This window comes from Pimephales promelas, chromosome 25 (genome assembly GCF_988280905.1).
Source record: "Pimephales promelas chromosome 25, fPimPro1.hap1.1, whole genome shotgun sequence".
Lineage (NCBI taxonomy): Eukaryota > Metazoa > Chordata > Actinopteri > Cypriniformes > Leuciscidae > Pimephales > Pimephales promelas.
This window is the reverse complement of record NC_142793.1, coordinates 5797571-5819913: the sequence shown is the minus strand read 5'-3', so window position 1 is coordinate 5819913 and position 22343 is coordinate 5797571. Positions and strand designations below refer to the sequence as shown.

At 37.7% G+C, this 22343-nt stretch overlaps 1 protein-coding gene across 2 annotated transcripts in view; it reads right to left on the bottom strand.

Moving 5' to 3' along the window:
* The window catches only part of frs2b (fibroblast growth factor receptor substrate 2b), a 41142-nt gene extending 24763 nt beyond the window's left edge, over positions 1–16379 (bottom strand). Inside the window, exons 1-2 of one of the 2 annotated variants that reach the window (XM_039656717.2) lie at positions 16092–16379; positions 6663–6721 (exon numbers count right to left, since the gene is read on the bottom strand). In XM_039656717.2, the coding sequence (XP_039512651.2) occupies positions 6663–6693 (31 nt within the window). In that variant the 5' untranslated portion in view covers positions 6694–6721; positions 16092–16379. Of the gene's footprint in view, positions 1–6662; positions 6761–16091 lie in introns of both variants that reach the window. The other variant, XM_039656716.2, reaches the window with a different exon arrangement.
* Positions 16380–22343: the final 5964 nt, after the last annotated feature.

Genomic DNA, 22343 nt, shown 5'->3' with positions numbered 1-22343 from the left:
TATCATTAAAACCGTGTTTGATTATCGCGATTTTAAACTCACTGTAAATCCTGTCGGCCAACAACAGTCTTGACGCAGGAGCGCAGCACGCGTGATCGGGAGATTTTTCAGCCTTTTAATAGGACCAAATCTGAGGTGTGGTCATATTTTGGCTTTTACAAAAGTCCTGAGGGAAACTTGATCGAGGATAGTCACCCTGTCTGCCGAACAAAAAGTCACTGCAATAGAAACGCTTCAAATCTGCAGAGTCGTCTAGTGTGACTATCACCCACTGTTGTAACATTATAGTGAACGCAAGGCAGGTTAACTTTGACCTCAATACCAAAATTACGTCTGGGAAACAATTGTGCACGAAATGTTGTTTTGAATTGAAACATTTTGTGTCACTCACTTGAAATAGACATGAAGCTTCCACGAAGAAAAGTTTGCAGCAAATGGCTTTGAGCCAAAGACAAACAATTTCAAATGAGACTATCATTAAGAGTGACACTGTAAGAGATGGTAATGTATAGATACTGTACATCAGTGATGCACGGGTTGATCCGAAATGAGCGGGTGCCTGCGGTCACCCGCGGTTACCCGCAGTTACGGGTCATCCAAAAATGTTTTTAATGATATTCGGGACGCGGTCGGTGAGGTCGTTTGAAAAAAGATGCCAATTAAACGTTTGTTTTAATATGGTACTAGACACAATGTTTGATGAAATATACAGCCCTACACATTATTGGCTGAATAACTGGCACGAAGATAACACACAAGCTCAATCTAAACAGTTCTCGGTTCTATACTGGTGATTCGAGAACCGCTGTCCCTGTGCGTTCGGTATACACAGTATCAGCTGCTCGTGCTCATCACTTCTCTCAACAGTGGCACTAACATGTCTCGGTTCAGTGAACTGTTGGTGTTACTGGAGTAAAATATAATCCAGGATATTGATTTATTTCGATTCGGAGGGACTGTCGGGCATGTCTGAAAGTGAGTAACTTTAGTAACTTGTGGATCAGCACTGACGCAAGACGCGAACACTAAAAGGAACCGGTTCAAAAGAACGATTCGTTGATGACCAAAGTGCTGGCTTTGTTATGTGTAGGCCTACGTCTTCTTGCGATGCTGTGTTGTTACACGTCTATGGCCCAATGACGCTCCGATGAGCATTTACTACTTTTAAAAAATGCGGTCAGGAAGCGGGTCGGGTACAATATTTTTTTACTTTTTTTTTGCGGTCCGAGTTGCGGGCGGGTAGTTGAAAACGTCGGTCGGTTGCGGGTTGTTTATACATTGACCCGCGCATCACTGCTGTATAGGGCTGTGCCATATCATACCGTCCACGATAATACCGGTATAAAATTTTACATGATAAAAAATTGTCATATCGCGATATTGATGATATGATGACGTATGGCGTATTTACGTTACTTAGCGCGTGCACAACAACACAGCAGCATGTCAGCCTCCGGATCAGATCAAGATTTAGTTCCTAAAAAGGGCGCTACTTCAATAGTATGGAAGTTGTTTGAGTACAAGAGGTCAGATCTCCAACAACACAATTTTTTTATTTTATTTTTTTTGTCAAATATGCATGAAAACTCGTTTCACCACTTCCCTACTAGCGTACATTTTGCATTCGCCTAATCTTCCTTCAGAGTTTCCGCAGTTTGGGTACAACAGTCAACACGATTAAACTCTTTAAGATGATTCAAATGTTACTATTATTATATTTGTAAATAAAAGGTCTATGGTTTCGCATAACACAACTTTATCTTGCTGGACTTTATTGCTGTAACGTTAACTAAATCATCATGTATACTTTCTACCGGCCGGGTGTCTGTTAGAGCAAAACACTAGAGTCAGAGCACTATTGTTCATCACGCGCACAGTAACTGAAATGTAAAACTGTTAAAAGAAAGGACTCAATAAACGATTGCATAGCTAGATGCTGTATATTATACACGACGCTACGCATCAATATTTATTTCCTTTGTGCTTTGAACTGTTCAGTGCGGAGTATTCGACGCGCTGCGCGTGCGCGCTGTGACTCCGTGTTGCTTCAAGCGCATCATTCAGCGCTCGGGATGCGCATAAGCGCTGTGCGATATATTGGAGCCTTTCATATCATAATACTTTTGCGCAATGAAAGATTATTAATAGCCTTTCTTCTGTCCTATCGATCATATGTTGCTGCCTCATTAAACAGCTGTGCTATACATTTTAAACATGCCTCAATTTTATAGTAGACTAGGCTATATAATAATTAATCCTTTTGATTTGTTACCTTGTTTTTTTTTCATGAATGTACAATACAAAGAGCAATGTGTAAAGTTTTACCAGATTTAATGTTACAATTGTCTCTTATTTATTCCCCACTAAATGTTTTTTCCCTAAATGTTCCGATTTTATACAATTATTGTATAAATTAGGTATTGTATACCTCATTTGATGCTAATCCAAAAACTATGCAAGGCAACTTCCATTTTGAAGGTTTGTTTGGATTGCCGCTGTTTGTTTAAATTTTTTTGTACTTCAAAGTTTAGGTAAATTTTATTAGGTGACAATATTGTGCAGGCTTCTGAAGTTATTGTTAATATTGTTAATGTATTACTGTAGTTATTGTTAAAATAAAATGATAAGGAGTTATGTTATACTTTTTTTTTTTGCACTAATGCTGCTGCCAGCCAGCTGCAATCACCAATAAAACATTGTTTCATATATATTTTTTCTATATCGTGATAAATATCATTATCGCAAATATTCTTGAAATATCGTGATATAATTTTTAGGCTATATCGCCCACCCCTACTGCTGTACATCACTTATTACACCGATTTTATTTTTACCACATAATTACGGGTAGGGCTGCAGCTATCGATTCTTTTTGTAATCGATTAATCTAGCACTTAATCGATCGATTAATCAAGTAATCGGATAATTTGTTTATGTGTGTTTTTAAGCAACCAAAACAAATAATGTATTACGAAAATGATAAGGTGTTTGGCTTTTATTTCTTTAAAAAAATAGAGGTATTTATTCCAACTGCAACATTTGGCTGCACAACTAATTATTGCAATTTTTACCCATTTAGTGTTTATAAGTGCCAGTGCCAACAATTATATAACAATACAGTTAAAACAATTTACTGTAAAACCTGTTACATGTAGCCCATAACATGTAAAACTTTGAATACAAACTTAAATAGTAAAGCCCATTTGGCCTTAGTTTTGTCTTCTTAATACAACATTACAAAAAAAGGATTGCACCTTCTGCAAATTACCCACCTGGAAACAAAAATAAATTAATATAAAATATCAACCCAAACAGGCACACAAATGTGTACAATTTATAAAATAAATAAATAAATGGAAATAAAACAATTATAAATAAGAATCAGACTTTTTCAACTGTAATCTCAAGACATCAGTGTGTGTGTGTGTGTGTCTCACAATATTTGTTCCTCCATCACGTCCCAGTGAATGTATGCTGAAATTTTTGTTGGGTGGCTACATAAAAGTTTAAGCATATGATGAATTGCCGCAATTGGTCTGACTGGCGCGTGAGAGAGAGACATAGGTGCACGCGCTCGCTTACCTCTCTGCCGTCGTGCGCGAGCCGTGGTTAGGAGCTCAACATCTCGCATGCGCGCTCACACTAGATTACAGGATATTTTAACTTGTGAATTAATATGCGGCGGTAAAACTAGTCTAAATCACGGCGGTAAAACTAAATCACGAGTGGCTCAACAGGTAGATCTATAGACGAACTCATCTTTCAGGCATTTGACCGAAGGGATTGACACTTCAGCGTGAGAAATCGAATTGCGCGAGTCTCACACTGAATGCGTGAGAGTTGGCAGCCCTGCCAGGTATACTTTGCAGACACATTGCATCTTGTTCTCTCCCTTTATAAACATATAATGATCCCAAACTTTAGACATTCTCTGCCATTTATGAAGCCAAATGTATCATGCGCTATGGTGTGCTTCCTGAATAACGGTCCGTGTGAAACAATCAGATCCCTGCGTGCGCGTAAAGTGCGCGTCATAGGAATTTAACGAGGCTTCGAGGCAGATTTTTTGCCTCGAGGAATTTTTGTAATCGAGTAACTCGAGGAATCGTTTCAGCCCAAATTACGGGAACATATTGAATTGAGAATGAGATTAGCTAATGTTTTAAATCTTACCCATTAATAAATTCATTGTATAAAACAATCGTCCAGACGAGATACATCACACCAATATTATCAAACTCTGTAAACAATAAATCAACTCTGATTTCATTTTCAATACAATCAAAAACCAGAGACGCAAGACGGCAAGTTGTATTTGAATGAAACGAGAGGGCACTGTTATATGGATGTGCGCTGTCGCTGTGTAATAATGCGTTGCTATTAGGGATGGGACGGTATGAAAATTTCATATCACGATTATAGTGTCCAAAATAATCGTGATTATCAATATTATCACGGTTTTTGTTAAAAATTTATGAAAGTGCTCAAAAAGAACTGATGCTCACACTGAAAACATTTCATTTTATAATTGAAAATCAACAAACAACAAATAAAAAAAGTCTCTCTATGCAGTTTTTTAAGCAAGATTCTATTCTATAGCATTTGCTTCTTTATAATGCCCGGCGTCAATAGCAACGCATTATTACCCAGCGCACATCCATAACATTCACAACGGACGCGCGCTCTTGTTTCATTCAAATACAACTTGCCGTCTTGCGTCTCCGGTTTTTGATTGTATTGCACAAATGAAATCAGAGTTGATTTATCGCTTACAGAGTTTGATAATATTGGTGTGATATATCTTGTCTGGACGATTGTTTTACAAAATAAATTCATAAACAGGTAAGATTTAAAACATTAGCTAATCTCATTATCAATTCAATATGTCCCCATAATTATGTGGTAAAAATAAAATCGGTTTAATACGTGATGTATCTATACTTTACTATCCCTTAAAATATCACTCTTAATAATAGTCTTGTTTGAAGTTGTTCGTTCGTCTTTGGCTCAAAGCCACTTGCTACGAACTTTTCTTCGCGGAAGCTTGACGTCTATTTCAAGTGAGTGACATAAAATGTTTCAACTCAAAACAACATTTCGTGCCCAATTGTTTCCCAGATGTAGTTTTGGTATTGAGGTCAAAGTTAACTTGCCTTGCATTCGGGTGATGATCACACAAGACGACTCGGCAGATTTGAAGTGTTTCTATTGCAGTGACTTTTTGTTCGGCAGACAAGGTGACCATTCTCGATCAAGTTTCCCTCAGGACTTTTGTAAAACCCAAAATATGACCACAGCTCAGATTTGGTCCTCTTAAAAGGCTGAAAAATCTCCTGAGCACGGTCACTGCCTTCCGCCATTCCTTCTCGAATAGTAATTTAAAAAAATATTGTGTGCTGCGCGCCTGCGTCAGACTGGCCGACAGGATTCAGTGAGTTATTAAAATCGCGATAATCAAACACGGTTTTAATGATAATTACATTTTAAACGATAATACTAACCGTTAGTACATTTTATCACGGTTTATAGTGAAACCGGTTATCGTCCCATCCCTAGTTGCTATTGACGACGGGCATTATAAAGAAGGAAATGCCAAAGAAATTAGAATCTTGCTTAAAAAACTGCATAGAGCTGCTTGTTTTATTTGTTGTTTGTTGATTTTCCATTATAAAACTTGTTGAAATGTTTTCAGTGTGATCATAAGTTCTTTTTGAACACTTTCATCTCATTTGAACAAAACCGTGGTAATATTGATAATCACGATAATTTTAGACACTATAATTTTCATACCGTCCCATCCCTATACAAGAGAATAAAGAAACAAATGCAATAAACAGTGCTGTAAAATTTTCTGGTACAGAAATACTACAGAAAATAAATAAAGTAATCTAATATAAAATAACTCAGTCCAGTCCAGAGAGAGATTTTCACTGTGTTCTAAATTCACTGTAAACCATGGCTTCACTGGCTTATTGCTTTTATAAAACGGTTATTTCACATACCTGGCAAGCTTTCATAAAATAAACTATAGTCTAATGCTATTGATAAAAAATATAATTCTTCCGCCAAGCAGTAAGTTATAGTTCTTCCGAAGCGGATAGGTTGTCAACCAACACACCGATACTGCAACACACAGGTGCAGTGGCAGAGTAACACTAATGTAATGAGGTCATGTGTATGCTTGTGATTCATTTACAACTGCTTAGAATGCGGCTCAAACAATTATAATTAACCAAAACTGTATGCAGTATAGTGAATATTGTGGTATAAAACTATATAGTGGTATAAAAGCCCTTCTGTTTTCATTAATTTAAGTGTTATTGTGAATGGTAATAATACTTACTGTGTAATGCTGTGAAACTGTGATATTTTCTGAGACTGTGATTAATCACATACAGTTGCAATAATAGTATATTGGACCCAACAGTAATGTCACACCACAGAAGGATGACTACCATTATAATTCATTTGCTTGATCTATTAAAGCTAATTGAATATTTCCAATGCTGTTTCGCAAGCATAGCAGTGGGCATTTAAAGGAAACATGACCCTAAAACTAAGTGTTTAAAACAGAAGGGCAAAGACAATGACCAATTTCTTTAAATTACGGATTATAAATTATGAAACATGGCCCCTTTAAAGAGTGGAATGAAAGTTCTTACCCAGATGCAGCCACCAGGGTTCCTGGTTCATTCCCCAGCCCGCAGCAAACAGTCATTCTCTAAATGCAGAAAGGGTTTTCAGATGTGACAGCAATTGTCTGAAGCAAAAAAAAAAAATTAAATAAGAAACATTTCATGTACAGCGCTCTTTACTGTATTAGGGCCAATTAACACAGCCACAAACTCCCTCAAACAGTTTGTTTTTTGGGGTCAGTGTGCTCACTCTGCTTGTGTTTGTTGGGTCAGTGTGTGTTCACTCTACTTATTCATGTCTTATATTAAAGTGGTCATGAACTGGCTTTTTAACTTTCATTATATTGTTGTCTGAGGTCAACTTATGACGTTCGCTTGGTTTTTGCATTCAAAAACATCAAAATGAATAAGTAATAGGCTATTTTGTACTCAAGTTTTTAGCCTACCTGAAAAACGCTCTGTTTTTATGAGCGTGTCGCACTGAAGACTTGGAAGTAAACGCCCACTGCTATGAGTGGATAACAGTTTTGCATATTATAATGAGCTTCAACTCACCCGTCGATTGTACTTGGGGGAAATTGTTTTGAAAACGTCCAATGTTGTAAAATGGCAACCGGAATGATTCGACCCATAGTCTGTGTGTTGCACAATTCCTGTCAGATCCAATATAGACGGCACAACACCGTTTTTTATTCTTAAAGGTGGAATACCTGAGATTTTTGCATTCAAATATCCCAAAATCACAAGGCTAGTGTTATATATTTAGTTATGATAATAACTCACAATATTCCAAATGTTTCAAACAATGTTTAAATCGCGAGAAAATTGAGATTTTAACCAAGGAAACGGGGCGTGTGAGCAGGGGTGAGCTGGGAGTCGCCAGTCAATCGCGTCATATCCGCTTACCTCAGTTTCCACTCGTACTACGTGTAGTCCTGGACAAATTCGGTAGTTGTAGTTGTGCGTTAGCGTCTACCAAGCAACAAACGTCAGCTTGTTTCGCGCATTTACTATATAATACACTATATAAATAAAAATGTGAAATTTGTTATGGAATGGAGCACAATTATTCTTTTCATTTATTCTCGGAATGCGAACTGTTGGCTGTAGAGGGGGTAACACACCGGACGAGAAGCGTCGCGCCACGTTTAGGACAACTCCACAGTAACGTTATCGAACACCGGACGCGCACTTTCTCACCAGTGTATGGCCAGCAATATTGTTATGTTTAATGACATGAAATGAAGATAATGTCTGTTCTATGTTATGATTGTACTGTACAATTAAATACAATCGTTGCTGAGTTTGCATTCTGAAAACTTTACCTCAGAGCATCCGTTCACTGAATGAATTGAGAATCTCACCTGAAAAATCTAATAATAACATCAGCAATGGGCTTTATGCCCAGCTGCACTACTTCCTGAACTTCAGCCAGCTCCTTGTTTCCTGTCTGCCATTATTGGCCAAATTGATTAATTCAGGTGTGTCTGATGGACACACCTGAATTAATCAATTTGGCCAATTCAGGAAGTAGTGCAGCTGGGCATAAAGTCAATTGTCATTCAAGCAGCTGATTTCTGTAAATGACTGCAAAACTAAATGTATATTGCAGCATAGGGCGAAGTCAGGATCCATTAGCAACGATTTGAGACAAAAATAATTAAAATTTTATATAAAACTATGTAAATGGCGCTCTGTGGCGCAGCAGGATTTTGAACACGGTCCTGAGGCGTTGTTGCTGGGCGCCGCGGACAGACGGCGAATGGCGCTGCCGGTATGTGTTACGTTACACTTATAGATAATAATGTTTTCGAATTTTAAAGATGTGGCGCGACGCGGCGCTGCAGCTTCTCGTCCGGTGTGCGACCCCCTTAACGTTAATTTTGTGAAACTGTAGCTGTGGTTGAATACTTACACGTAGTGTTGTCACGGTACCAAAATTTCAGTATTCGGTACCGATACCAGTTAAAATTCACGGTTCTCGATACCAATTTCGGTACCAAAGCTTAGTTTAAATTTACATATATTTAAGTGTTTATCACGGTTACAAGTATGGAAACTGTACATTTGTATTATAAACACTTTAGAAAAAGATTAGATAAAATGACCTAAAATAAACAATATTATACACTAACACATTTTTAAAGTTGTTTGTAAAGTTTTAATCCATTATTTATTTAATGCACAATGAATTAAGTGAACAAACATTAACAATCAGGTGTTTGTAATAAATAACATTTTCAAACATTAATTAATGTTGTAAAAATATATTGTTCACTCAATGTGTGTTGATAACTAAGTAATGTTTATGAATGGTATCTTTGTAGCATTACCATAAAACATGTTTTATTTGACTTGACTGTCCTTTTATTAATCTAAAACTGCATTCATATTTAATTTTAAAAAGGCTTTTTAAACCTGCTGAGTTATAAAGGCAAGAATACGCCTAGAACTGGCACTGACATTAAATGACAATACTAATACCATAGTACTCTGGTGTCGGGTAGATACTACTGTGCTCATGTACTCGTAAAACTACCCCGAAAGCACTTTAGAGGCCGTTCACATGTCGCGCGTGTTTTTTAATTATATTTTTGCGCGTGCTTATTCTTTCCAAAGCGCTTGCTCTCACGCGGCGTCTGTCGTTGCTATGCAACGCCAACGAGTTTTTATTAGGAGCGCGCTTGAATCACGCCTATATTTGAAATTGCGAATTTGCATGTAATCGGCCTCTTATGGCAACGTGACATTAGCCTAATCCAAAATATTTCCATATATGGCTCTTTCCTCCTTTCGTTTCAACAAGTGGATTCAGAGAGAGAGAGCCATATCAGCGTTATGAAGAGGACGCAACTGTGCACGTTTCAGACATCGCGTCTAGAACAGAACTGGACGAACCTGGTATTCGGTACCTAGAAAAGCTGGTACCGTAACATTTTTTTTTTTAGTACCGACTTGGTACCGAAGTACCGAGTTTTTTGACAACACTACTTACACGACATGAAAAGATGTGTGAAATGTACATTAAATTTATTTTTTATTTTTATAAAGTTACCAAGGAGGACCAGCCACGTCAACTCCTTGCAAGAGACCTGCCCCTTCAAACCCTCTCCACCATAGCTTCGTCCAGTGACTCGTACAGTAACTCATTTACTTTTAAACCTGACTTTTCTTGCGCGGTTATTTCAGTTTAATGAAAAACAAGCATGTCATTAAAAGCAACGTTTATAGAAATCGAACTTTACCTCATCCATGACAACTAATTTTCGATTCCCGTCTGACTGATTTATCCACGGTGGAGTTGAAAACAACAGTTCCCATCATTCCGCGTTCCTCCACGTCGTCATCAAGCAAAGCCGTTGTTGTTGTTTTGAATGTAGCGCCCTCTAGCGGCATCTAAATCTTAGGTATTGCAGCTTTAATTGGTCTGCAAATCCAGTCTTGTTTACAAAACAATCCTCAGTGAAATGAAGCAACAGACGACGATGTTTTACCTCAACAGCTGGAGTGGAACGTCATTAAAAATAAAGTTTATCCATGCAGTCCTATTGTAATCCAGAGGAAGCTTATGCAGCAACTGTCGTCCACAACCAGGCACTGCACAATATTTTGTATTGCTCGGAATCTCAATCCGGATTGTCATCACGACTCACAACGATTCACTCAACTCACGATGCGATACACGATATTGGTTTCACGATACGATTTTCTCACGATTTTTTTAACAAATGAGATTTAAGACAAATATGAATGAAAAAGTGTCTCTTTTATTATTTCTCAGACAAAATGCTGCACATTTCTCAAATAACATAACTACATTAGCCGCGTTTCCACTGCCGGGCCAGGGCCGAGCTGTGCTAGTGCGTGCCAGGGCCGGTCGCGTTTCCACTGTCACTTCCGGGGCTTGATCGGGGCTTACTCGGGGCCAACGGCCAGGATTTCTGGCCCGTCGAATACCTTGGGCCAGAGGGGGCTAGCGGCGTGCTCAAGGTAAAAGGCGGAGTTTATTGGTGTTATTTCACTTTTTTATATCGCACAAAAAAAAAAAAAAAAAAAAAAACGCTGCTCGAAATGAAGAATCGCCTGCACTGGTCTGTCGAGGATACAGCAGCTCTTCTGAGCATTTGGGCAGAAGAAAGGGTACGACGTCAATTTGACGCCGTGTGAAGAAACGAGGATGTTACAAAATACAGTACATTGTTGCTGAACTTTCTAAGCTAAACATTCAGCAAGCAACTATTCAAGTTCAGGAAAAAATAAAAAAAAAGTTGCGGGCGCAGTATTGTACAAGGCGATTAAAATGCACAGTGGACAAAGCGGAGTTCAGAGAACGATTCCATGGTTCGACTTGATGGACGGTGTGCTGGATTACCATCCCTCTGTTAGTGGCGACTCGCGAGACAATCGGGACACTATTGCAGCCACGGCCGGTGAGTTAATATACATGCTTTCTTCCTAACTTAAAATAATAAATGAATTCATAATACCCAATTAGAATGCAACTGTCGCTGACTCAGCGCGTTTGGGCAAGACCAGTCATAAGTGCTTTCATGCCGTTCCAGTGCGAGCGCTTCAGATGATCAAATGCAATGAATCACAAAAAAGCATGTCAAAATTACTATTCCCAAACTGTAAATGGGTAGTTCATCCAAAGATTTGAATTCTGCATTTACTCACTCTCATGCTCTTTTCGTGGGTCAAGAAAGCAATTTAATGTCTGTTTAAGAGCACATTGTTGTAAATTTGTTCATCAAATAAAGCCATCATGCACGGCTCTACAATGCAATTTACATTTCCCCTAAAAATCGATATGTGAGAACGGGCAAAATTATTTACGAGCACAATGTGCGAGTAACTACAACCTACCATAATTGAAAACGAGACGATAACTGAATAAAAACTAGTTTTGAATGACAAAAGCTTTGACGAAAATCTATTGACATTTTCATCAACCAATTTGGGAATCGATCCAGTCAGAACATGTGTCCTCCATTTGTGGTAGATGCGCACATTTGTACTGTAACATGATCTACCCAGCGGCACACGAGTTGACGTGCTGTTGTATCTCATAAAAGGTTAAAAAATTTAAACGTCTGGGAGAATTAGTAGAGCAGACATATAGACATGAATAAGTGTGATAACGCAAAATAAATTCTGTGCGCACACACCCGACGCGTGCAGCCATGCACATACACACACAGCGCGCGAGGACTGAACTGAACTCTCTTTCGTGTCTGAAAGGAAAAATACTTTACAATACATATAACATTGTCAAAATGTCCCTTTTGGAGAGTATTCAGTTAAACTATGTTGGTTATATCTTAGTTTTGAGTGTATTGGATGTGCATCAGTGCAATTGGATCCGCACGTCATTGAACATAACCCGATTTCTTAAAGTGAAATTTTAGAGAAATTCTAAATTTATTACAATTTAACTAAACCCATTATATTTTAGTAATCTGAATTGTTTTAGTTTTAGTCTATTTTTAGTCGACAAAATGCAATAAGACATTAGTCTCCTAAATCTACAGTAGATACTAATACTAATAAACTCATTTATACTAGTTTCTGTTGTGTTGTGGAAAGAGCCTCTGCAGTGGAAAGATGCAGATTTCAACGTCACAGGTGTGCCAATGTGCTCCTAGCCACCTCCTGAGAGCAACACGTTCCCCTTGTTCTGTTTTATAAAGAGATTGTAAAGTGTGATTTATACTTCTGCATCAAATCGACGTGTTTCAGTTGAACACAAAGAGAAGGAGCACACACGTAGTGTATATATATAGTTTGTTAAACTGTTACTTGAAAAATTATCACTGCGCTTTTCCTTTGGGAAAACCCTTAGCGTAGAACCCTGTCATGTCTCTTCCGAAGACTTGGATTTAGATTAGACCACTAGATTGATTAGTTTTGGATCTTTAAGTTTTAGAGGACTAAACTTTAAATGGACAGAAATCTCTCAGGTATGAGGTTTCATAAAAAAAATATCTTCATTTGTCTTTGGAAGTTGAACAAAAATCGTACAGATTTGAAACAACATGAGGGCGAGTACATGATGACAGAATTTACATTTTTGGGTGAATTATATCTTATAATTACAGTAAGCTGAGCCTTGGGCAACGATTAAGTGGACATGTAATTGGCTTCCAGTATGAATGAAACAGACGTGTGTAAATCGCTCAGTAATGCTCACTCCATCCTATTTTGGGGGAAAAAGGGAAAAGTAATCCTTCTCTCCAAAGAAATTGACATGATAATCCATATGTTTTTCTCCAGTGTGCAGGTTTTTCCCCCACATTGGATGCATAAGAGGCTCATATTTCATATTTAAGATAGTCATTCTTGATTTTGCATACCTCCCAAAAAAAAAATTAAAAAAGTCTCAGATTTTTATAATTATTTAGATAATATTTTATAATAAATCCTTAGACCTTTCTAATGATTTATAGTCATAGGCTGCCTGAATGTTAACAGTAACCATGCAGTTCTTTGTCAAATACATTTCTGTGAAATATAAATATTATTCAAATAAATGTTATATTCATAGATTACCATAGATGACTAAACTCTTGTGTGTACAGAACAGGATTAAGCACTAACGGTGAACTGACAACTGAATTTAGCCGAGTGTGTGTGTACTGTATGTAGCCTTTAAGTTGTGAGAACAAGCCTCTGACAGGAGGTAGAGGTGAGCTTTCTTAATTGAAAAAAAAAATGGTTTGGAAAATGAAACATTCCTGAAATATTTTCATAAAGCAATTCACTTCTCACACTCAATCATTTGATTCCATGATATTAAAACTGACCACCTTTGATCTTTATGACCTTAAAGGGAAAACACAGCATTCTAATTTGAATGATTTTACAGATATTTGTTTAACCTTCACAATTACGAACTAAAATAATAGTTCCTCTAATAGTTAAAGGAGTAGTTCACTTTTAAAAAAAACTTTTGCTGATAATTTACTAACACCCATGTCATCCAAGATATCCATTATCATTCTTTCTTCAGTCGAAAAGAAATTAAGGTTTTTGATGAAAACATTACAGGATTCTCTATATAATGCACTTCACTGGGAACCAAACGTTTTTTTATAAGCTCAAATGGTCGCCTTGCTCTGTTCTGTGATGCGTGTGCATCACAGAACAGAGCAAGTTCTGTCATGACCCTCCTGTTCAAACTCGTTTATCAAAATGAACAAATCTTTTTCGTGTCATTTGGTTCATTCAACGAACGAGTTGACTCTGGAAAAGAATAGGAGAGTCAAGAAACTTGCATCACAGAACAGAGCAAGGCGAGCATTTGAGCTTATAAAACTTAAAACTTTGATTTTTATTTATTAAATGAGCGATCGTTTCGCTAGATAAGACCCTTATTCATCGTCTGGTGTCGTTTAAAGCCCTTTGAACAGTTTGCACTGAAACTTTCTTTTGGACCTTGAACCGTTTGGTTCCCATTGAAGTGCATTATATGGTGAAAAATGCTTGAATGTTTTCATCAAAGACCTTAATTTCTTTTTGACTGAAGAAAAAATGACATGGACATCTTGGATGACATGGGGATGAGTATTATCAGCAAAAGTTTTTTTTTAAAGTGAACTACTCCTTTAATTCATTTTAACAATGCAACACACTACACTGTACCGGGAAAATAAAATGACCAACTGTTTAATCAGTTTGGAGTTTAACTTTTTTTTTTTTTGTAAATCATGCATTTAAAACCAATGAGCCAAGATCTGAGATTGTTGTGTTTTACACGACACCATTTTCAACTGAAAGCTGAAAACTTTTTTCTACATGTTTGGCCATTTATTAACATGACAACGGTGACAAACGAGCTTTTGAAAACAGGTTTAAAGTGCAAACTTTTGAAAACAATGCCTTTACCTTCTCCATGTAAATAACAAAAACGTGAATAGGTGAAAACGGTGAAGTCATGCGCATGCGTATTGTGTGCTCGCGGGGAGTTTCTTGAAAAAGTGACATTGCCCACTACTGGCCTGGCATGCATAATGCAGCCTTTTTAATCATTTTTGCAGATCCGTGTTGGGTATCATTTTGACAAAAGTTGTCTTCTGTTTTTAGTACATCCTTGTCATGTAAACATGTCATCTCCATTTTGTCCTTCCGTCCACACTGAAATCTGCTATTTTCAAGAACGAAAACAAAGCTTTTTGAAAACGCTCTACAAAGTGGATCTTTAGTCATGAGACGCATATTGCACTGATAGAAAATCATGTTTATACCGGTATTGTGCCTGTTATGTGCAATTCACTTTCAAACAGTTGCTAAAATATGTTAATTTGTACATCTTTGTATAACAGTCCTGCAAAGATGACAGAAAATATACTCACATTTGCTGTCCTGCGGCAAAACACGAGCAGTTGTGTTTTAGACCAAACATATAATTGGTGACTGAGTGAGACCTGGACACATCAGTGAATGGTGAGAAATTTAGCTAAATAAAATGATCGTACCAGAAAAATAGTGTGGGAACTTTATGACGTTTGTTCTGCCCCAGTGAACACAGTGAGTGTATACACATGTGCAGAAAGGTTAATTTAGTGTTTTCCGAGTGTTTCGTGTGAGTGTGGACGAGAACGCTTTTAAATATGAGTGGACTGGACAGAGAGCATTTTTGAAACGAAAACGCCATTTTCAGATGTATCCGGATTATTGTAGACGTAGCCCTAATTATAACAAAGTAAAAAATAAGACATTTTCCTAAAACCTTACAGTCCATAAATGCACATATCTTGACCATTTTTTTCTGAACTAAATGTTTTTAATATTTTTTTAAGTTAAAGGGTATTTTAAAAATCTATATATATATAGTCACACCACGTGACGTTGCATCCTGAACTAACCTTGCCTGAGGTTAGTTCATTATCTGATATTTTATTGACCCTGACACATAGACATAAGCGTCCACAGAGGCTCTCTATCATGACATATTTTCCAGTTTTTTCTTTTTTCTTTTGCATGACTCGCACCACATATATTTTAATAGGCGGACTGGGGTTTGAATTTACATGAATTTTATGTAAAATATTTAATAATACACTATAAAAAACGTAAACAGTACATACACATACTCCTTATAATAATAAGCAGCACAGAGTTTACATTAGCAGAGATAGTTTCAATGCAGGGTTCAATTCAAATGTGTAACTTACATTTAAACACATTCAATTAAAATCACGAAACATCTAAAACTGAACATTCATCAACTTACAAGACTCAAAATAAAAGTAGAATAAAATCCAAATTATTGTTACTCGATCAAATCACAATAAACCAAATAAAGTTTCCATGGCTCATTTTTGTTGTGTATTTCTTTCACATATTAATTTAATGCATGAATTCCACTGGATTAACGTAGCCCAGCTAATATACATCTGATAAGATTAGCTAAATTAGATAAACATATGCTATTAAATAGATGTGGAAAATACTTACGATAAGCTTGTGATCAATCAGGATGGGTACTTTTCATCGATTAATATTCCACATATTATCACAGGTTCAAAAGTTAACTTTATGATGAGTAAGAATCATTAGCCAAACTAAGTTAGCACAAATCCGCCCGAGCGCCAAAATAATCTCCCCTCTTCACTCAATAACCACACGTTAACTATATAAAGCACGTTTAACGGCCCATCGTATCGTAGGATGATGTAAAGTTAAATTTCGCATTAAAGAGTACAATCGGAGTTAGGGTTATTTGTTGGTTAATTTTGTTGCTATCTGGGGCCGCTGCAAAATAGTGTGTGCTAGCATTAGCATTTAGCTAGGGGGCACTGCGCATGCGCGAGTGTAAGTCATTTTACGTGGGCTACGTTTGGCGAGTGTTGGAGGCTCCGCGCAGAATGGGTGGTCTGAAGTGCCCTAAAAACAACAGTTTACAGTAGCCTAATCAGGTATCATACACAGTGCTTCTTCACCTAGCATTATTTGATGTTTCTTGAACGATGGACAGTTCTTGAACATGGCCTTGTGGACTCAATAAACTCAATTAAAATGTATTAATCTCCACTTGTTTAATTTAAATAGACTAATGTCCGACAGTGGATTAACTGTAATCACAGGGAGGGACATTTTTTGTCATTTTCTTGAAACCATTAAAGTTCTATGTATCTCGATAACATCCTGTGGTAAACAACAACAACAACAACAACAAAAAAATCACGTGGCAAACTAATTTTTGTTGGCCTATCCTAAATGCACACAATTAAGGTAATCACTGATTCTTGAGACAAAACATGTCCTACACACGAAAGCCCTCTTTATGTTGAAAATAAAGAGATTAGTACAAAAAAATAAAAAATGTAATAAAATAAAATACTTAAAAAGTTACATCTAAAGGAAATCTGGATACTTAGGACATTCATTGCTTTTATTTTAAAATAATTTAATTTTTTTTTAAAAAATTTATGCTTTATTATTTTAAATACATTCTCTATACTTGTGAATGCTGCCAAACAAAGTGTTAAAAATGCAACAAATTCAAAAATATACATTTAAATTGAAAGGCAGACATCTGTAATGTGTCTGCCTTTTTTATCTTTTTATTATTGATCTGTGTTGTACTACTTTCTTGTTATCACTGTGAAGCTGCTTTGATACAATCTGTATTGTGAAAAGCGCTATATAAATAAATGTGACTTGACTTGACTTGACTTGTAATGTATCAAACAAAAGCCTACAAAAAGTAAATCTTGAATTATATTTTTTTATTAAATAAATGCCTATCAAAGTTGTGTCCACACTTTGCGTCAACTCCGTTAGGATCTTTTATAATTCTAGATAAATCAGGCAATGTCACGGTCATCTTTAACTCTGAGGACTTCATAATCTCACAGTAGGACCAAAGGTATAGGACTCATTCTGAAAGTTTTATCTTTTTTTATTTTATGCACACAATGTTGTCTCTTACAAAGTCTCTGCACTCACAGCTTTAACATGTCAACCATCAGTCTCCATCAGCGTACAACTCTGTCAGACATAAAAAAAAATTATGATTGTAAATTATTAGTAATAATTATAGTAAATTAATTAATTGTAATATTAATATTACTTTAATAGTAAATTAATTATGCATTGTAACTAAACCAAACCCCTATCCTAACCCTAACGTAACTAGTACATATAACTTAAAACTTACTAGTACATAAATATTACGTACAATGTAAGTACAATGTAATATGTTCAATATAATATGTTACCTTTAGAAACCAAATGGGGAATTGTTCTAATGTTGTTTAATGATTTTATATTTGGCCTGATTTGTCTTATGTCTCATCTTTACTAATTTATCTGTAGCATCTGTACTAATACTGTCACCATGAATTCTAAATTGATGATTCTTTTTTTATGGAATAGTTCCTATTATAATTATTACAATAATGAATAACATTTTTTACAAAATGTCACTGACATGAGATCACAGCAATATCAATATCCAATGTCATTTCGCTCTGCTTAAGTCATGCAGGTCGACACAAATAAAATGAACGTAATTGATGTGGATTAAATACAGGCTAACGATCTTTTGGATTCACATTGGGAACATTTCTGTTGCTACAGGGTTGCACATAATTATGCTTATACACTTAACCTGCAGATAAGCTTCTTGTATTCTGTGACCTGGAGAGAATGAGACGTGCTGTACAGCTAAAATGAGAAAAACAAAACACTGGAAAGATTGTTGCATTAAATTAAATATTAGCTTAAAAAAAATAGTAAGCTGTCTTTATATGTGGTATTATCAATAAGTTGTTGTAACCTCAGGTGGATCTTTGTCAACTCCGACAGTTTTTGAAAGAAATATTTTAGTCTTCTTTCCATTTATTGTCAAGTCACCTTTATTTATATAGCGCTTTTTACAAAATAGATTGTATCAAAGCAGCTTCACAGTGATAACATGAAAATAATACAACACAGATTGTTTCTAGAAGAAAATTGTGTCGACGTCCACCTTAAGTAAGGCAGATAAATAATATTGTTGAATATTAAATGTCCCCAACAAACCAAGCCAAAAGCCAAGTCAACAGTGGCAAGGAACCAAAACTCAGGTGACAGAATGGAGAAAACTCAGTCGGGGGCCAGTTCTCCTCGGGCCAACGAAGTATGGTTCGGGCAGCATTACAAGTCAGATTTGAATCAGAACATTCAGAGTGTTGAGAATTCCTATGGATCACATGACATAGCCAATCATGGGAGGAGCTAAGTCTCCTCAGGTGCACTTAATGAATGATAAGGTACTATTGTTTGGTGTGATGGTGTGTGGCACATGCAATGGAAACAGATTGTCCTTTCTTTCTCTCCTAATGAGAGCCTTTGAAGAGTTTATGTGTTCCTGACAATAAACCATACAACTCTATCTGATTCCAATTCACCCTGTGGCCTTTCAATAAATGATAATGGACTGAGTATTGGACCCCTGTGTTTTAATGGACACACCATCCTGGTAGCACATTTCCTGAACTAAAGTTTTTATCAGAAAATTACATGGTCCTTCGAGTCGGAGAGGCTGCTAGGATGGAACAAAATGATTCTACGAGACCTAAACGGATATCAAACCCCCCCAGATGGCATCGAGATTATTTGATTCAGTCAAGGAAACCATCTTGTCCACAAGGACAAACTACGTCTGATTCTGTGCTTCTAGAAGTATCACAGGGAGCTGCCATAGCTGAGACTCGGGCTGAGGTGAGGGATCTTGCTTGTGACGTACAGCAAATAAAAGGAATGTTGTCAGAACTGAGCCAGAGTATGAGAACAATGCAGATAAGAAGTCAAAATTCTTCCTTTTCGATCAGTTCCAACCAGAGTTCTAAGGCAACATCTCCTGTTGTTGAACATAATCAAGAGGATGATAATTCTAGAGTATCTCTTGTTCAGGAATTGCGTGAATGCCTAAGACAACATGAGGCAAACCGACATTATGTTGATCCATCTACATCACCTCCTCAACTCAGCAGACAAAGTACTCTCCCTCCTCCACCAAGATCTATGCTGCCTACACCATTGCCACAAGGAGGAGGTGGATCATTAGAACCCAGTTCTTTACAGCTGCCTGAGGCCCGAATGTTAACAGCACCAGTTGCTACACAGTATGCTCACTCTCAGTTTCAGCCTTCAGAGAATCTTCCTGGAATGAGTATGAATCCAACTCAGTTTGGCAATGTTCCACCTTGGTCCTTAATCCAACAGCCATTGTATCCCATCTATCCAGCCAATGATTCACGTTTCATAAGAAGCGGTGGGCCTGTCCCTAACCAAGGGCAAGGCAATGAATTTTCCTCCATGGATGTTTCCAAATTATCCTGTACCTGTTCCTCCTCCTGCATTATATCCCCCTTATGGACCTATTGTGTATCCAAGTCATGTCTTTCCGATGGCCATGCCATCATCGATTCAAGTTCCTTCGATACCTCCTGCACAGTTCGGACCATCCATGGGTCCTTTAGATGTGACTGCTACTAGTAATGTTCCTGTGTTTAGAACTCACACACCGCTGGGATCTTCAGGTGTGATCCAGTCCAGAGATTCAGTGGTGAATCAACCAGTAGTGACAGCTTGTGTTCACCCTTCCTCTGGGAATTCAAGACTGGCTGGAATTGAGAGGCCTTCATTTCCATGTTTCAAAAGAAACGATCCTCAAGAATTTGCAATGCTAAATATGGCATTAAAAAATCTATTGCCTTCAGAGGAATCAGAACAATACAAATACCATATTCTTTTGGATCATCTGAAGCTTGATGATGCGCGACATTTAGCCCTGGCATATGCTCATGATCCCCAGCCTTATACTACAGCATTACATGCCCTGCAACGGAAGTATGGCCAACCTCATCACTTAGTGTTGCGGGAGTTGGCTTCCATTCAAAACCTTCCAGCTATACGTTCTGGGGATTCCCTTGGGTTTGGTCAGTTTGCGCTACGAGTTCAGGCTCTAGTAGGCATGCTCCAATCATGGGGTCAAGATCAAGGGGCGAAGGAGTTGGCCTGTCCGTCTCATGTTCACCAGCTATTAAGTAAACTTTCAGCCCATCATGTTTCCAGTTTTGCAAGACATATTCGAACTGTTAATCAGAATGTTCCTTATAATTTGGTGGATTTTGCAAAATGGCTAGAGGAGGAAGCAGAATGCCAAAGTTTAGTTGTTCAAGTATCTGACCAATCAAAGGGGGCAACAAAGTATCAAGTGAGAGAAGAGAGACCTCCCAAATCTTGGTATACAACAGCAACCTTTTTGCAGGGTGCAAATCAAGAGGAACATTACAACCCGAAAGGTAAAATGTTTCAGCCTACTAATTCGTATAGCAAACAATTAGACCCAGGACCTTTCTGTGCCTTTTGTGGTCATCAAGCTCATCACTTGAGTCAGTGTATGAAGTTCCAACAGTTTGATGCGGAGGGTAAAGAGAAGTGGATCCTGGATAATGGTCGGTGTTGGAGATGTGGTCGGACCCATCGTTCAGCTAATTGTGACTTGAAGAAGCCTTGTCCATACTGCAAAGAGCGCCATCTGGGAGTTTTGCACGAAGTCAATGTTCGTAAACCTGACTCTGGTATATTCTATTTGAGTAGACCAAGTGGCCTTAATTCTGTGCTTTTGAAGGTGGTGAAAGTCATTCTGAGTTATGAAGGGAGGACTGTGGAGACCTACGCCATTCTTGATGACGGTTCAGAAAGAACTATGCTCCTTTCTCCAGCTGCAGAGATGTTGGCCGGCTGAGTCTCTAAGGTTGAGAACAATTCGACAGGGTTCTGAAGAGATTAAGGGCACTAACGTTACATTTTCCATCGCTCCGGCATCTTTCAGCCAAAGGAAATATGAGATCAGTGCTGCATTTACATCCAAGATGTTGGACTTACCTGAACAGACTTACCCTGTCCGTACTCTTCAAAGATGCTATCAGCATCTTAGACGTATTCCTCTTGAAGAATTCCATCAGGTTAAGCCCCTGTTGTTAGTGGGAGCAGATCATCCTCATTTGTTATGCTCTACAGAAAGAGTAACATTTGGTCCTCCTGGAAGTCCTATTGCATTACATACTCGTCTGGGATGGGTACTGCAGGGTCCCACTTCCTTGATTCCCGAGACTGATTCTATCTCTCAGTGCCACTTCTTGGCTACTTCCACCGAAGATCAGTTACAGAGGGATGTAGAAAGATTGTGGCAAGTCGATGTTCTTCCGTATCATCAGACATCTAAGGCAGTTTTTCGGTCAAAGCAAGACCAATACGCTCTTGAGTGTCTGGAGCAGAGAACCGAATGCCTGGAAATGAATGGTGTTGTAAGATATGCCACTCCTTTACTTCGAGCCAAACATGCACCCAGATTGAATGTTCTGCAGCAATCAGTAATGCCAGCATTGCGTCGTACCGAACGCCAGATTGCAAAGAATCCAGTGCGTGCAGCAATATATGAGGAGGAGATTCAAAAGCTAGTGGAATCTGGCTATGTGAAGAAACTGAACCCAAAGGCAATGACTTCCACTGATGAATCTTGGTATGTACCCCATCATCTAGTTGAACATAATGGGAAACACCGTTTAGTATTTGATTGTTCCTATCAATATAACGGTGAAAGCCTGAATTCATATTTGTTATCTGGCCCGACCTTGGGTTCTTCTCTTCTCGGAGTCCTTCTCCGTTTTAGAGAACATCAAGTGGCAATCAGTGGCGATATCCGCGCCATGT